The sequence below is a fragment of the Saccopteryx leptura genome, chromosome 4 (assembly GCF_036850995.1).
Source record: "Saccopteryx leptura isolate mSacLep1 chromosome 4, mSacLep1_pri_phased_curated, whole genome shotgun sequence".
Classification (NCBI taxonomy): domain Eukaryota; kingdom Metazoa; phylum Chordata; class Mammalia; order Chiroptera; family Emballonuridae; genus Saccopteryx; species Saccopteryx leptura.
In genome coordinates, this window is record NC_089506.1 from 122,208,715 (window position 1) to 122,224,752 (window position 16,038).

Consider the following 16,038-nt stretch of genomic DNA (forward strand, 5'->3'; position numbering starts at 1 on the left):
TGAAGAGCTGGGCATGGGGAAGGTTGGGGTGAGAAATGGAGAATGGCATTGGTTTTACTCTGCGGGCTTCATCCTGGGGTGTGGGCCTTGCTGTGACAGTGTCACCACATGCCCTTCCCTGCTTAGAGTGCATTTAGCAGACGAGGCTGGTTTGCAAGGATTGGACTTTCAGGGATGTTTCTGGGATGAGGACAGGGAGGGACAGGGCTGGCAGAGAAGGGTGGCCCCGGGTGTGGATTTCCCAGTCTGACCTCGCAAGCCTGCTGTGCCGAGCCATCTCTGCAGCTTCCCAGGGCTGTGTTGAGCTGTGAGCTTCCCGAGAGGCATCCCCCAGTAGCTGGCTCCTTTCTGGGGCTTCCTCCAAGCCAGATATGCACCCCACAGCCTGGTCCCAGCGAGCCACAGACAGCAGTCCAATCTCATCATCCTTGGCAGGCCTTGGATTGGGGGGAGAATGTCCTTCGGTGCAGAAGTCCTCAGACAGCACTGGCTCAGGCTGTGCCCAGATGAGCCTGCGCTCAAGCTGGCAACCTCGGGGTTTTGAACCTGGGTCCTCTGCATCCTAGTCCGAGGCTCTATCCACTGCGCCACCACCTGGTCAGGCTCCAGTGCATTTTCATCACCCCAAAAGGAAATCCCATACGCATGAAGCAGCCACTTCCCCTCTCCCTGGCCCCTGGCAAGCACTAGTCTGCTCTCTGTCCTTACAGATTTGCCTGTTCTGGACATTTCACATCAATGGAATCACACAGTATGTGGCTTTTCATGGCTGGCTTCTTTTACCTCACACGATGTTTCCAAAGTTCATCTGTGATGTGGCACTAGTCGGAACTCCACTGCTTTCTGTGGCAGAGCTATGTTCCATTGTATAGATCTAGTAGATATACCACGTATTGTTTACCCATTCATTCTCTGGGGGGCATTTTAGATATTTCTTTAGGTAGCTACTTTGTGCCACTCCCTGGGCTAGGAGTTGGTGACAACATGAGCAAGCCACAGCCCCAGGAGCCTGCAGGGTAGGAGGGGGAGGGTAGGTCAGGAACTGCAAGGCAGTTTTCCCAGGTTGGCAGTGCAGGCATGGCCCCTGTTAGCCATGAAGCCTGGACAGGGTGCAGAGAATTGCAGCACTTGGGTTTTGACTGTAGTAGGACTGTGTCCATTATGGTTCAGACCACAGCCTTTCTGAGAATCTGCGGGGTTCTGTTAATTAGGCTGGAAAGCAGGGACTCAGACAGATATGCATGCACCCATGTTTGTAGCAGCATTATACATAACAGCCCAAAGGTGGAACCAACTCATGTGTCCGTCAACAGATAATGGGTAAACAAAATGTGGTCTGTTTCTGCAGTGGAACATTATACAGCCTTTAAAAAGGCAGGAAATGTGGACACACACTACAACATGGATGGACCTTGAGAACACTAGCTCAGTGAAGTATGAAACAAAAGGACAAGTATGTGTTATTTCACTGATGTGGGCACGTGGTCCCTGTCCATTGCGGGGTCAGGTTCCAGAAACCCTGCAATAGGCAAAAATCTGCCAAGTAGTGACCTGATATTTATTTTATTATTTATATATATATTTTAAGGCTTTATAAACCCTCCCCACACTCTTTTTATATTGTTTTCCATTTTTTAGGCTAGAAAATGCTTATTTTACCACAAAAATAATTAAAATAATAAATATATAAAAATACCTATATCCCACAAAATCCTGCAATATTGTGAAAAATCCACGATACTAAATTAGATATATACAATTTAAAAATTTGTGATACAGTGAGACTACGAAAAGTGAACTGCATTATGGTGAGGGATGACTGTACTTCTAGTAGCCAAACTCAGAGACAGAAAGCAGAACAGAGTCTCCGGCCGGAGGTGGTTAGTGTTTAATGGGCCTAGAGCTGCTGTTCCAGGGTGATGAGAAGTTCTGGAAATGGGTCGTGGGGATGGTCCCACACTGTTTTAAGTTTAGTTCATGACACCGAATCCAACTTAAATATGGTCAGAATTTTACCTTACGTGTCTGTTACTACAATAAAGAAAATAGGTAGAAGGAAGGTGTAAGCTGGTAAGTAAGGTCCTCCAGCCTGGATGGTCAGTTGGGCCATCCTTCCATGGAGGTGCGTGGTGGCATGGCAGGCAGGGATACCCTCTGGGCCTGGCAGCCTGGGAGAGAATGGCTGACCCCAGGGGAGCAGAGCTGAGGCGAACCTGGCACCCTTCGGGAGAGGAGGGAGGGGTAGGGGTGTGGCAGCCTGTCCTCTCTCCTGATCCCCCTTCTCAAGGGTTTTCCCCAGCTGGATTCATAGCTTCCAGGAGCAGTGAAAAGAGGCAGGTGGGTCTGTGTGACCTTGGATTAGTTACTTCTCTGAGCTTGAGTTGTCCACTTAAAAAACCTGGGCTGCTTCTGGCTCTTTACATTACAATCTCTTCCCCTCCTGCAACTAAGGCTCAGGGGTGGGGGGAGAGTGGCTCCCAGGCCTGCCTGCAGATTGAAGCAAATGTGAAACCTTTTATTTTTCTGTTAGAAACTTCCCTTTCCTATTAATAGCACTTGATGCAATTTGGGTGTGAAACTCCCCCCCACCCCCCAAAATCAGGTGACAGGGCAATGGGAAGGAGTGTGACCCCCCCCCCCCCCCCCCCCAGGCAGGAGTTGCTGGGGAAGGTGGATGAGACACAGGTCAGGAGAAGGGCACTGGGGACCAGCTGGAGTGGCAAGCGCTTCTCCCTGGCCCACTACCCCTGGGAGAAACTCAGGGTCCCATTGATTCCACGAGTATTTATGGAGTATCCCCTCGCCATAGGGCTCTGGAGGTCCTGCAGGGATTCGCAGAGGTCACCCCCCCGCCCCGCCCCGGAGCTCACAGTCTGTAGGGGGAACACGGATATTAGTCAGACATCACAGGACTGAATGTGAAGGTCTCATGTTGGGGTGGTTCCTCAGAAAATTGAAGGTGCTGTGACCGTGTGACCCAGTGATTCCACTTCTGGGTTTGTACCCGAAAGAAAGGGTCTCGGGAACATGTGCGTACCCATTTCATAGCAGCGTGGCTCAGGGGAGCCCAGATGTAGAAGCAGCCCAGTGGGTAAACAGGTAAAAAAAAGTGTGCTCTGACCTAGGAAGGAATCTGACACCTGCAACAGCATGGGTGGATGTGGAGGACATTGGGCTCAGTGAAATAAGTTAGGTGGAAAAGGACAAATACTGTATGATTCTACTTATGTGAGGCACCTAGATAGTCAAATTCACAGACAGGAAGTGGAAGGGAGGTTGTCAGGGGGAGGAGGATGAGGAAGTCCGTGTTTAGTGGGGGACAGAGTTTGTGTTTGAGATGATGAAAAAGATTAGGAGGGGATGGTGGATATGATCGCATGACAGTGTGAATGTACCTAATGCCACCGAATAGGACACTTAAACATGGGTAAGATGGTCACTTTTACGTTATGTGTATTTTACCACAATTTTTTAAAAAGTCACATGTGCCCTGGCCGGTTGGCTCAGTGGTAGAGCGTCGACCTGGCGTGCAGAGGTCCCGGGTTTGATTCCCGGCCAGGGCACACAGGAGAAGCGCCCATCTGCTCCTCCACCCCTCCCCCTCTCCTTCCTCTCTGTCTCTCTCTTCCCCTCCCGCAACTAAGGCTCCATTGGAGCAAAGATGGCCCGGGCGCTGGGGATGGCTCCTTGGCCTCTGCCCCAGGCGCTGAAGTGGCTCTGGTCGCGACAGAGCGACGCCCTGGAGGGGCAGAGCATCGCCCCCTGGTGGACGTGCTGGGTGGATCCCGGTTGTGTGCATGCGGAAGTCTGTCTGACTGTCTCTCCCCGTTTCCAGCTTCAGAAAAATACAAAAAAAAAAAAGTCACATGTGGACAGTGATGAAATCTGGGTGTGAAACAAACAAAAAATCAGGGGGCAGCTTTTCCATTATAGAAGGCACACTTTTGGATGGTGCTGGGTAGCCATTCTCAACCATCCCTTCTCGCTGGAGCTCCTGGGGGCCCTGGGACCAGGCACTGGTGTCTTTCCATGGGAGAGGGGTTTACAGAAGGCGTCTGGACAGTCTGCTTGCTGGGCTTCGCTTTTCACATGGGGGTGCTGAGGACAGACCCTGAAGCTGGCCTTGTGTGACTGTGCCTGAGGGCCAGGTGGGTGGGCAGAATAGAAGGTGCCCACCAGGGGCTCCCAGTGAGGCGGGGCAGACCCCTCACCTGTGTAGGAGGATGGGCTTGTTGAGTTTTTATCATTTCCCTAGCAGAGCCCTAGCAGGCAGGATGTTTGGTTTGGTTTGGGTTTCTGTTGTGGATGTCCGTGCCTTTGGTGGGGCCAGCTGGAGTGGCTGCTCCCTGGGACGTGCAGGGAAGTGAGAGGGGTTCAGTACTGCTGGGGAGGGGGTGGGGGGAGAGTGGCTCCCAGGCCTGCCTGCAGATGGAAGCAATTTTCAGTCACGTGGGTGGGGCTGAGCTGCTGCCCCTCTAAGTCAGGGACATATCTGTCTCCAGGAAGCAACCCCAAAGCTACAGTGCAGATGCCGCTCTTATCTTTGTTTATGTAAAGATGCTGGGCCCAGGGAAAGGGTTTCTGAAAAGGGAGCAGAGGCCAGTGCCTTCTGGGCCAGGTTGTGCCGGGAGGAGGTCCCACTGGCTGGCAGGTGGTGGTCCTTCTCCTCTTCCTCCTCCTCTTCCTCCTGGGTTCTGGGTGTGGAGTCGTCCCTCTCCCAGTCCTTCGCCTCCCCCAGCCTAGGGGAGCAGCATGCATCCCTTGGGGCTCCCTGGCTCTTTATATGCTTTATGATAGTTTCCCATCCCCGCAGTTCTCTGAAGTAGGAATTCTTGTGAAAGGGGGGCCAGTAACTCCTGTGCAGACTGGGCGGAGGGGAAGGGTGCTGTCTCAGGAGCGTAGGATGTCAGGCAGTGGGGCCGTGGAGACTCAGCTGCTGGGAGTCAATGGGGCCCTGGGGGCGTGTTGGTTATTTCCCCAGGAAGTGGAAACTCAGTTTACTGAAAACTTGTCAGTGACCTTCTGACCCGGCACCCCATGTCCTGGGCTTCCTGGGGCTGGGCCAGGAGTGGGTGGTCCAGAGGGCATGGTTGGGAGCTCCTTGCCTACCCTGGCAGAGGGCCACCAGGGCCGATGCCCAGGAAACCACCAGCCCCTCCCTGAGGGTGCCAGGATATGCTGCGTAGTCACCCCAAGCTCTGGGTGCAGCAGAAGAGACTGTGACCCTCTGGGAAGTAGGATGGAGCTGGAAGTTATCAGCAAGCCGGCAGGGAGTAGGAAGAGTCTGGCCCCAGGGGGGCAGCTGAGAGGCTGGCCAAAAAAGGTGTGTGTTTAGGGGGGCTTTGGGGGGAACCTGAACTGTCTGAGTGGCTAGACCAGACCAGCTGGATGGGTGTACCTCAGGTCCCAGTGGGCACCTGGGCAAGTCCCTACCACCACCCCTGAGCCTCTGACCTGGGCGTGTGGGCTTGAGGGCAGCCAGGGGAGGGGCTGAGGTGGAAGGAGGTTCTGACCTGTAGACCACAGTTATTTTGAGCTCAGCCCCACCTGTGCCCGGCCACTGACTTGAACCTCATCCTGACCTGTAGGCATGGGTCAGAGAGAGGGCAGCCACCTGGATCCAGTCTGGGGCGTGGGGGCCAGGCTGGGCCAGGGGAGCATCTAGGCACTCCTGCCTCCAAAGAGCCCAGCGGGCATTCCCACCGGTCCCAGGGCTGTCGGCAACACCTGGGACTGGACATGCCTCACGCAGGAGTGGCAGGATGGACAAGTGCTGGTCTCTGCACTCCGTTTTCACAAGGCCATCTTCTCCATTGTCCTGGCTCAGGCCATCTGACCTGCGGGGCCCCGAGGTCGTCAGGCTGCAGCAGGTGGTGGGCTTCTTAGAAGCAGGTGCGGAGATGTAGAAGCCCGCCGTCACCCCAGGCACTGCCCTCCTCTGAGCAGTTCTCCAGGCGGGAGCTCAGGCGATGAGGAGATGGGAGGGTCAGAGGTCAGCCTGCCCCAGAGCCAAGGGAGGGGCGGGTCAGTGGAGACAGAGACTAAAGAGCAGACAGGTCTGAGAGTCTGGGGTGCCTTTTACATGGCAAGGGGCTTCAGCTCCAGGCATTCCTTGGGGATCTCTTGGGCAGCTGAGTCTCAGTTTCCCCATCTGAGAAATGGGTCTGATCGTTAGCGCTACCTGAGGATGTAGGAGTTTGGCGGGCGCCTGCGGATGACCCCGTCACCCCTAACACCACGGTTCTTCCCGCAGCCACTGAGGCAGCCCCCAGCTGCGCTGGCGACATGGCCGACACCCCCAGAGATGCCGGGCTCAAGCAGGCCCCCGCGCCGCGGAATGAGAAGGCCCCCGTGGACTTTGGCTATGTGGGGATCGACTCCATCCTGGAGCAGATGCGCAGGAAGGCCATGAAGCAGGGCTTCGAGTTCAACATCATGGTTGTTGGTGAGTCCTGCCCCAGGGGCCACTCAGTAATGCAGGGGCTGGCTCTGTGGGCCAGCATCACGCCCTGGGCCCAGTCTTCCCCAACAAGGGGTGGCACCCTTGGCCTGCAGGGTAGGTTGTAGGTGGCATTGTGCGGGCATCTGTGTGCCTGCCTGAGGGCCCCAGCTCCTTGGAGCAGCTGCTGCCCCTCCGTTCAGAGCCCCTGGGAGAGCTCAGGAAGGGACAGCGCTGGCTGGGCAGGTGCTCTGTAAACTGTGGCTCCCTGACCAGTGGCCTTCCCCACTTAGTTTCTGCTGAAGCGTCCCCCTTGCTACCACTTGGACCTTGACCTTCTAGTCCTGTGCAGGGCTGACCCCCACGGTCAGCAAGTCTGGCTGGGTAGGCTTCTGGGCAGCCCCAGGACAGCAGGGTGGTCATGGGTCCTTGAGAAGTTGCAGAAGCGATGGTAATGGTGATACAAATAATAGCAATAATGGGATACACTTTGACATATCCCAGTGGCTGCTCCCAGACATAAGGGGCCGTCGCTAGAACATTTGATGTAGCTCTTGGCCTCAGCTTGGCCAGGACACAAACAGGTGGGCAGAGCGGGGTAGAAGGGAGAGACAGGGAGGGTTAGTCCCAGGCTGCTAAGCTGCTAAACAGCGGGGCCAGGGACTCCCAACACCAGCCTCCTATCTTCCATAAGCCGTTGGAAAATCAGCCTAACTTAAGTTTTTAGCAACGTGTTAGTGAGCACAGCATCAGGCAACTCAGTGCAGAGAAGGGTAGAGCAATGGGGCTTCGAGTCTGCAGTTGGGTGCATCTGTGGGGGCCTGCGTGAACCTGTGCATGGGCACGTGTGAACAGTGCTAAGGTATGCCTGGTACACAGTAGGCATCTTATAAATGTCCACAGCCATTCCCACTATTAACCCCAAGGTGAAATGGCTGGGCCTTGAAGCCAGGCCGCTGGGTTCTCATCCCCACTGAGGGCCCGGTGCCTCGGTTTCCCATGTCAAGTGGGATAATGAGGATGCTTGGTTGTGAGGTTAAGTTGATGCACTAGGACGGTGCCTGGCACACAGCAGAGCTGCCTGAGCGGGACCTACTGGTGAGCAGCAGCGAGGCAGAGCCTAGATCTGGGAAGACACAGAGCAGGAGGGACCTTCCATTCTCAGCTGGGCCCTCTCCCCTCCTGCTGTGGGAGGGGACTTGGCATGGGCACACAGCCAGGCCAGGAATGCTAAGGCTCAGAGGCTACCTTGGAACCACGAGAGGGTGGTATGCTGGGAGGTTTGCTGGACAGTCTGCCCCTCAGCTGCAGGGTCTGTTGCTGTGGCACTGACCAGTTGCTGTCCCTGCCTCTGGCAGCAAGCACAGCTGCCCACCATCTGGGGGCCCCAATCAGGCCTCTTGTGCCAGGAAGAAGTGACTCAGTGACTTCACTGAGGCTGGCAGTCCCAGGGCTGCAGGCTACGCTTGTTGAGCATGCCAGTGTTTTAACATAGATGACCCCGAAGGCTGGGAGGCCAGCTCCTGGGTCTTTGGACCAGAACCCAGCAGTGTAGGTGGTCTGGCCTCAGACTTCCCTCCATGGGGGGACAGACCCTCCCTCCAGTGTCTTGGGGTGGCGAGCTCTAGGCAGAGCTTTTCCTTTGAACCTCATGTGGATTTGGTTTGTCCTGAGGAGCCAGCCCCTGCTCTACCTCCCCCATCCTGCTCTGTGTTTTGGCCCCTCTAGGGAGGGTGCCTTGGGGCCTGCACAGGGTGGTTGGACCCCCTGTGGTCAGAAGGTGGGATCCAGCCATGTGCTGTGGGAACTTGATTGCTGCCAGTCTTCCTGACCCAGAGCCCCCACTGATGGGTGCTGGGGGGGGGGTAATGCCCGGACATCGCTGAGTCACAGGGCTTGTGAACCCCAGGCAGGAGCCCTGCCGAACCCCTCCGATGGCCCATTCTCTCCTCAGGGCAGAGCGGCTTGGGGAAGTCCACCTTGATCAACACCCTCTTCAAATCCAAAATCAGCCGGAAGTCCGTGCAGCAGCCCACCTCAGAGGAGCGCATCCCCAAGACCATTGAGATCAAGTCCATCACACACGGTCAGACCCGGGCTCACGCCTCCTTCTTACATGAAGCTGGGTGCGGGGGTGCTGATTCAGGACTCCAGGGCCCCAAGCAGGGGACTTGCAGCAATTCCTCTGGCCATGTTGACTCGAGCAGGGGTGAGGGGTCCGCCTCCAAGACCCCTGTAGCCCCAGTCAGACTGGAAATCATAGGTGAGGTCGCCATGGATAAGTGTCATCAGCCCCTGCTGGACTTCTGCCTGGTTGAGGCTTTCACACCCCTGGTGTGACCGGGGGTGTCATTGCTGGTCACTGTGAGGTGTACTCACTGGGCGGGCCTGACCAGGCAGCGGGGACTGTTTGTAGCAGGGCCTGGCCCGCTGGCTGTGTCAGGGGCCTCGCCCTCCCCCTGAGCTTGGTGGATGCTGTGATCTGTGCAGATATCGAGGAGAAGGGTGTCCGCATGAAGCTGACAGTCATCGACACGCCAGGCTTCGGGGACCACATCAACAATGAGAACTGGTGAGGGCTCCAGGGCCCTGCAGATGTGGCGAAGATTACTCATGGGCACCCCAGATTCTGGAGCAAAACAGAGCAGCCCGGAATCTTGCCCCCCCCCCCCCCCCGAGGTCAAGGTCTAGGATGAGGTTGTGGTCCCTGCTCAGAATGTCATGCACTCTGGCACGTGTGCTGGGAATGGGTGGCCTGCTGTGGGGTCCGGGGAGCTGCCCCGAGCTGCAGTGGGGGCCCCACAGGCAGACTGACCAGTCTCCCTGCACAGCTGGCAGCCCATCATGAAGTTCATCAATGACCAGTATGAGAAGTACCTGCAGGAGGAGGTCAACATCAACAGGAAGAAGCGCATCCCCGACACACGTGTCCACTGCTGCCTGTACTTCATCCCGGCCACAGGACACTCGTATGTACCCTTGCATGGCCATGTCCCAGGGCTGGGCGCAGGGGGCCAGGTGGGGGCCATAGTCAGCCGCTGTCGGGTGGACGGTGACCCTGCGATCCACACTGTGTCATCCTGCCCTCTCCTTCAGCGTGGGTGTGGAGAGTGAGGACCGAGCCAGCTGGTATGTGCCCTCAGCAGCATCCCGGCTGGAGATGGGTGACTCTCCCTCATTCCTGTCCCAGTTCCACTGGCCACTCTCTCATCCATGTTTTCCATTCCAGCCTCAGGCCCCTGGACATCGAGTTCATGAAGCGCCTAAGCAAAGTGGTCAACATCGTTCCGGTCATCGCCAAGGCCGACACGCTGACCCTAGAGGAGAGGGTCTACTTCAAACAGCGGGTAGGGCTCCACCTCCACTCGGCTGCCTGGCCTCAACCCCTCGGTGGGAGCGAGGCCAATGAGGTTGGCCTGCCAGGTTTTCTTAGATGGAAGATAAAGTCGGAAAGGGGTGGTCTCCACCCAGGGGGCAGGGGACCACCTCTTCCTTCTCTGCTGTGGTCTCGGCACCTGCTGTGGGGGGTGGAGTGTCTGAGCAGGAGGGCAACCGTAGGCAGCTTCTTCCTAACAGGGCCTCACATCAGGACAACCTGGGAACTCAAAAGCCCAGGTGCTGGGCCCCAGCAGAACCTCTGCCCCAGTGGGCATGAGTGAGGGCACTCGCTCAGCTCCCAAGCTCAGCCTCCCCACTTGGGCGCAGGTGCCTAGGATTTTCTGGCATGACTAGGGAAGAACAGTCCCCTTGCAATGGGTGTGTCTGTGGAGGAAAAGGGGATCAGAAGGCCCCTGTGCTGCGCTGGTGGGGGTCTGTGCTCAGGGTGGAAATGGTGGTAGTTTGGGGATATATCGATGGAACATCTGTGTTGGGCAAATGTCACTGCAGAGGGTGGTGACATGTGCACGCTGGGCTGCAGGAGGAGCCCGAACAGGCATTTGGGATTGCAGTGAGGGAGGGATTCTAGGCAAAGCTCAGAGAGGGAGGACTTGGCACCTGAGTGTGATGAGCTGGAGAGGACAGACAAGGAGGCACTGGGGACAGTTATCCAGGTCCCTCAGGCAGCTGCAAGTCTCCTGGCCCCTCTTCACTTGGGAGACACAAGAGCTGGAGAATATCAAGGTCACCAGCCCCTCAGGGCCCGCTCTTGACCCCGAGCCTGGGGACACTGACACTGTAGAGGTCATGGCAAGGGCAGATACTGTTGGTCCAGCTTGCCACGTGGACGGTGTCCACATCTCTGCCCTCTGGATCTACAGATCACCGCCGACCTGCTCTCCAATGGCATCGACGTGTACCCCCAGAAGGAGTTTGACGAGGATGCAGAGGACCGGCTGGTGAATGAGAAGTTTCGAGTGAGTGGCCTGCCTGGGTGCTGTTCCCGCTGGAGGGTGTGTGGGGGGGTCTTCCTGCCCCATCCAGGGGGCTAAGGAAAATGGGCATGGATGGCCTCAAGCCATGAGAACATGCCTTCTGGGTGGGCAGGGGTGGGAGCCTTAGTGTCCACCGTGGGCCTCTCGGGCCAAAGGTCTCAGTTTTGGGGCCCCAAGCACAGGGCAGCTCCTCCCAGCAGCCCACATGTGACCCATGCCACCTGCCCCTCCCCCAGGAGATGATCCCGTTTGCTGTGGTAGGCAGTGATCACGAGTACCAAGTGAATGGGAAGCGGATTCTTGGCAGGAAAACCAAATGGGGCACCATCGAAGGTAACCACCCAGTTGGGGTCTGAGGCCGCCGGACAGACCAGCAGAGTAAAGCCACCCCTGCCTACCGGGAGCTGCCCAGCCTGAGCTGGACACTCCAGAGCTCATCCCTTGTGTGGCCTCCACCCAGCCACCAGGAGGGGCCCCTGGGGGAAACAGCTCGTCCAGGAGCCACAGCCGTTACCTGACAGAGCTGTGCTTGCACCTGGGTCTCGCAAGCGCGGGGAAATACCCAGGGAGGTAGGGTCTACATGGGTGCTGCCCAGTTCCGGGCCTGGGCGCTGGTGTTTCACAGGCATGCTGTGTGACCCTGGACAAATTGAGCCACCTCTCTGGACTTAGGATAGGGCTGGGCTGTAGCTCTGTCCAGCTCTGAGAACCACATGGCCCCCATTGAACCTCCACACCTCTGTGTTATAACAAATTAGCACAGACTTGGTGGCTTAAAATAGAAATGTATCCTCTCAGTCTTGGAGGCCAAAAGTCTATAATCAAGGTGTCAGCAGGGTCGGTTTCTTCTGGTGACTGAGGGAGAATCTTCCAGGCCTTTTTCCTGGTGGCTGCGGGCCATTCTTGGTATCCTTGGCTTGTGGATGCATCCCTGCACGCTGCTCCACCATCAGCCTCCTGCATGTCTGTCTTACCCTCTTTGTATGAAGATATTTGTCATTGGTTTTAGGGCCCACCTTTCTTTTTCCAAATACGTAACTCCCTATCCACAAGTACTGAGGGTTGAGGGTTGGATTTAGTTTTGGGGACACAATTCCACCCACCACAGGTGGTAACACCCTAGGTGGCATGGATCTGGGCATCTCATTGCTCTTCTCTCTGTTCCTTCCTTTGTATGTAGAACGAAGGAGGGGAAGAGGACAGATTAAAATGTCCACTTTGTTTCCTATTTATTGGCTGAAAGGCTCGGTAGAGAGGGAAGTCCCCAACCCACTTTGAATTTGGGCAAATGCCTCAGTCCTCCAGGGCCTCACTTTCACCATCCATAAAGTGGGTTGGGGGCCAGGATTTCAGTGAAATGAGAGGCTGTCCAAACACCACTGGAGCTTTGAGGGCAGAACGCTCTAAGAAACTGCTAATGAGAACTGCTAGGCGTTAGAGCAAAGAGGGCTGGCTTGTTTCATGTGGATTATCCTTATATCCGCGGAGCTCCCTGTTGCCGAGTCTGTCCCTCCCTTCGGAGCAGGAAACCTGCCCAGGCTGTGGAGTCTATGGGCACCTGCACCAGACTCCACCCCAGAGGAGGGCAGAGAGGCATAGCCTCCCTCCTCGGTGCCCATATAGGTGCTTGTTACGTAGGCTGTCTCCATTGGGCTTTGCTCCAGGCTTGCTCTGTCTTGGCTCCTCCTTTTTCATCTCCTTTCTTCCTGAGATCTTGCTGTTCAAGAATCTTTTTCGGAAGGCGTGTTTTGGAGGGATAAGAGATAAGGGGACAGGTGGGGGAAGGGCAGTGTGGTGATTGACAGCTCTCTGCTGCCCCCTGGTGGTCAACGGGTCTCAGCAGGCAGGCAGCCAGCCAGCCAGCCAGCCAGCCAGCCAGCCAGCCAGCCAGCTAGCCAGCCAGTAGTGGAAACTGTCGGGAAATTGTTGGGAAATGAGCTCCCTGCTCCCATGTGATGTCCCTGTTCCTGTCCATTAACTGACCTGGACACACCAAGTCACATTTAGGTTGGTAAAAGAAGCAGCCCCATGGAACTTTAAGGACACAGGTGGGGTGATGAGTCCTGCATCCCTGCAGACTTTCATGAGGACCCTGAGAAAATTTGTGCCCCGTCTTAGACTGATTGTTCCAGGCTCTCACCTGGCAAGCATGTTGTTGTTTGAAGCTTTCACCTCATTTTTGTGCTCCCCCCACCGGTACTGTTTCTTTGTTTTCCTCCCACTGCCTGAGGCACTGTAGCCATCCCGGGAAAGCACCTGAAGTGTTTTCTGGGGAAGGTGGGTGTGACAAATCACACAAGTGGCTTGTTTCACCCTCATTGCTTGAGAGGCGGGCAGCGCTATTATTTCCATTTTCCAGATGAGGAAACTGAGGGTCAGAGAGGCCAGGAAGCATCAGTCCCTCACGGTAGCTCTCTTTCTGGCTGTGTCTTAGCCTTGTTGCTGCACCATTTCCCCACTCTTCCAGAATCTTCCCAAGAACAGGAGCTGGGCCAGTCCTATTACCATGGTATCTGCAGCACCAGGTGCCTGCAAGGTGCCCAGTGCTTACATGTGGAGCAGTGGTTCCCCTTCTTTCCCCTGGGGCTCCTCTTGGCACCAGAGCTACTGGGGGCAGGGAAATGGCAGGACCAGGGGAGGAGCTTTGAGCACCATTAACGCCCCTTCTGTCTCCTCTTCTCAGTTGAGAACACCACACACTGTGAGTTCGCTTACTTGCGGGACCTCCTCATCAGGTGAGAGATGGGCTGTGCTGGGGGTGGGGCTGGCAGTCTTGGCCGCCAGAGGAACCTAAATCGGGGGTGTGGGCAGTGGGGGAGTGGGTGGGGTCCAGGACAGCAGCCGGCACTTCCTTCCCATCTGCCTGCCCTCCCCTGGAGAACCTCAGAAGCCCAGTTTGTAAAACACCTTGGGGGTAAAGTAAGATGTGAAAATCCTTTTTAATGGTAGGAGCCACCTGGGCATGAAGGGCCGAGATCTCATCCATGTGGCCTGAGCCTCTTATAGACAGGCCCCAGGCGGTCTCCAGTGCCAGGCGTGGGGAGGGGCGGGCTTCCAGCTCCCGCGCCAGAGCCGGAGTCCTCTGACCCGCCTCTACCTGGCTGAGTCTTCGACTCCATCTCCTTGAGCCCAGACGAGGAGTAGCCCATCTTTAACTCATTAGACTCATTACCGTGCCGGGGGGGTGATGGAGAGGGTGGGGACCCCTGCCCTGGTGCCCAGGGCTCCAGCTTCTCAGCCAGCAGGAGTAGGTATTAGGGAGGAAGTCAAGAGGAGGGACGGGTGTCTCTTGGGGCCTCCAGGTGGGGGGATGTGTTGAAGAAGCCGGTTGAGGAAAGGACACCAACCCCAGGCCCTTCCGACCCCTTTCCACATCCGTCCCGGTGAACGGCAGAGGAGGGAGGGCTGAGCCCGGCCTAGCAGGCCTGACCAGCCCCCCACCAGGGACAAGGTGCCCACTGCGCTTTACCTCCCAGCCCCTCTAGCCATCAGCCCAGCACTTCTCAGCGGGAGGAAGGACACTCCAGCCCTGCTCTCCTCTGGGTCTGCACCTAGCCCTGTCCCTGGACTCGCCATAGGCTTGACACAGAGAAAGGGGGACAGTTAGAACACAGGTGCCCTGAGAGTGTTTGCGATGCCATGGAGACTGCCCTTTCTCCATGCCCAGGTCTGGTGGACTGGATGCCTAAATTGCTGCTAGGGAGGCCAAGCAGTGGGGTTAGGGGTAGGGAAGGTGGTGGTAGGAGTCCTGGGCCAGGCCCAGCAGGGTGAGCGCCTGCTTCTGGTGCCCTGCCACCTCACGACCTCTCTGTGTCCCCCAGGACGCACATGCAGAACATAAAGGACATCACCAGCAGTATCCACTTCGAGGCCTACCGGGTGAAGCGCCTGCATGAAAGCAACATGGCCAACGGTGTGGAGGACCAGGAGCCGGGAGCCCAGGAGATGTAGCTGCTCCGACCCCGGACCCAGCCCCAGTCTCTTCTGTCCCCCCAGCCCGCCCACTCATCCCGTTTTATTCTATATCATTTCCTTCATTCATCATCATTCTCTGCCCCTTGCCACGCTGCTGAGGACAAGATAACAGTACCCCTGAGTATGGTTGTTATTGGCCCACCCACTGTGGGGGCCTGGCCTGGAGGCCGGAGCTCTGATCGTCCTCGAGGTCCAGGAGGAACTGGACTGTGGCCAGGAGGGGCGGGAGAGGACCCGCTGAATCAATGCTGACCCCACCCCCAGGCCCAGCTGGGTGGCTGGTGTAGCAGCCTCCTGCTCTCGGTGTCCCCTCTGTCCCTTCCCTACCCCTGCGGCTGTCTCCGCCCCTGGAGCATGCTGGGGTTGTGCCCAGGGGGATGGAGCCCGCCTGAGGGACCTAGAGCCCCTTCCTGCCTCCCCATACCTGTGTGGTATGGGCTGTAACTCAGACCACGTAACTCAGAGAGCCCACCTCTAACCTCTTGTTCCCCCCAAGGGGAGAATAGTTAATTCCATGAGACACAAGTTGCCAATTGCTTAGACAGGGCGAGGCCCATTGGCTGCCACCTGCCCACCGACCTGTGAGCCTGTTCTGGAGTAGAAAGTGCCTTTATCTCAGCCGTCCAATCAAGCCCACAGACTTTCCCCGGCTGTCCCCTTGGACGGGAAATGGGGACAGGTGGAGAGAGGGAGGTGTGTCTTTTCCCTGTTGTCCGCCCTCTTGCTGTGATTTGAGGATTCAAAGGAAGAAAAGAGATGCACCCCTATCCTACCCTATCAAACCCCCTGAATTTTGGGAAGGTCCAAGCAAGTGAGTCTCGTGGGGGAGTTGAGTGAGGGAGTGATGGCAGGTGCCCGAAGGCAGGGGAGGGCTGTGTGGACTGTGGCTGGGCTGTTCAGAGTGGCCGGAGTGGCCTTGGTGCCCGCCCCACCCTACCTGCTGTGACTGGGTAAGTGTGCTTATGTGTGTCTGTCTGTTTAGACAACCATTTGGCCCAAGATGCTGTGGTTAAATTAAAGTCCCATCGGCCACCTCAGATGCACACTCATCCCTCCTGGCCCGGCCCTTGCTGGTGCTGCAACTTGGGGAGTTGAGCAGCCAGGCGAGCTTGGGTACCCCAGGGCCCATTTTAAGGACCCTCAAGGAGGGAAAGGTCAAGAGTCAGGCTGCATAGCCCACAGCTGCTGCAGAGCAGGAGTTCACATCAGCAAGGCCCAGCTGACCCCTCATGCTCTCTCGCCACCAAGAGG

General features: G+C 56.8%; 1 protein-coding gene across 8 annotated transcripts in view; it reads left to right on the plus strand.

Annotated features, from left to right (window-relative positions):
• The window catches only part of SEPTIN9 (septin 9), a 163,758-nt gene extending 147,972 nt beyond the window's left edge, over window positions 1-15,786 (plus strand). For all 8 annotated transcript variants that reach the window (XM_066381330.1, XM_066381332.1, XM_066381331.1 and 5 more), the window contains 9 exons: window positions 6,254-6,445; window positions 8,394-8,525; window positions 8,930-9,011; window positions 9,271-9,408; window positions 9,669-9,786; window positions 10,699-10,794; window positions 11,049-11,145; window positions 13,496-13,547; window positions 14,634-15,786. In XM_066381330.1, the coding sequence (XP_066237427.1) occupies window positions 6,254-6,445; window positions 8,394-8,525; window positions 8,930-9,011; window positions 9,271-9,408; window positions 9,669-9,786; window positions 10,699-10,794; window positions 11,049-11,145; window positions 13,496-13,547; window positions 14,634-14,763 (1,037 nt within the window). In that variant the 3' untranslated portion in view covers window positions 14,764-15,786. The remainder of the gene's footprint in view (window positions 1-6,253; window positions 6,446-8,393; window positions 8,526-8,929; window positions 9,012-9,270; window positions 9,409-9,668; window positions 9,787-10,698; window positions 10,795-11,048; window positions 11,146-13,495; window positions 13,548-14,633) is intronic.
• The last annotated feature ends 252 nt before the right edge of the window (window positions 15,787-16,038 follow it).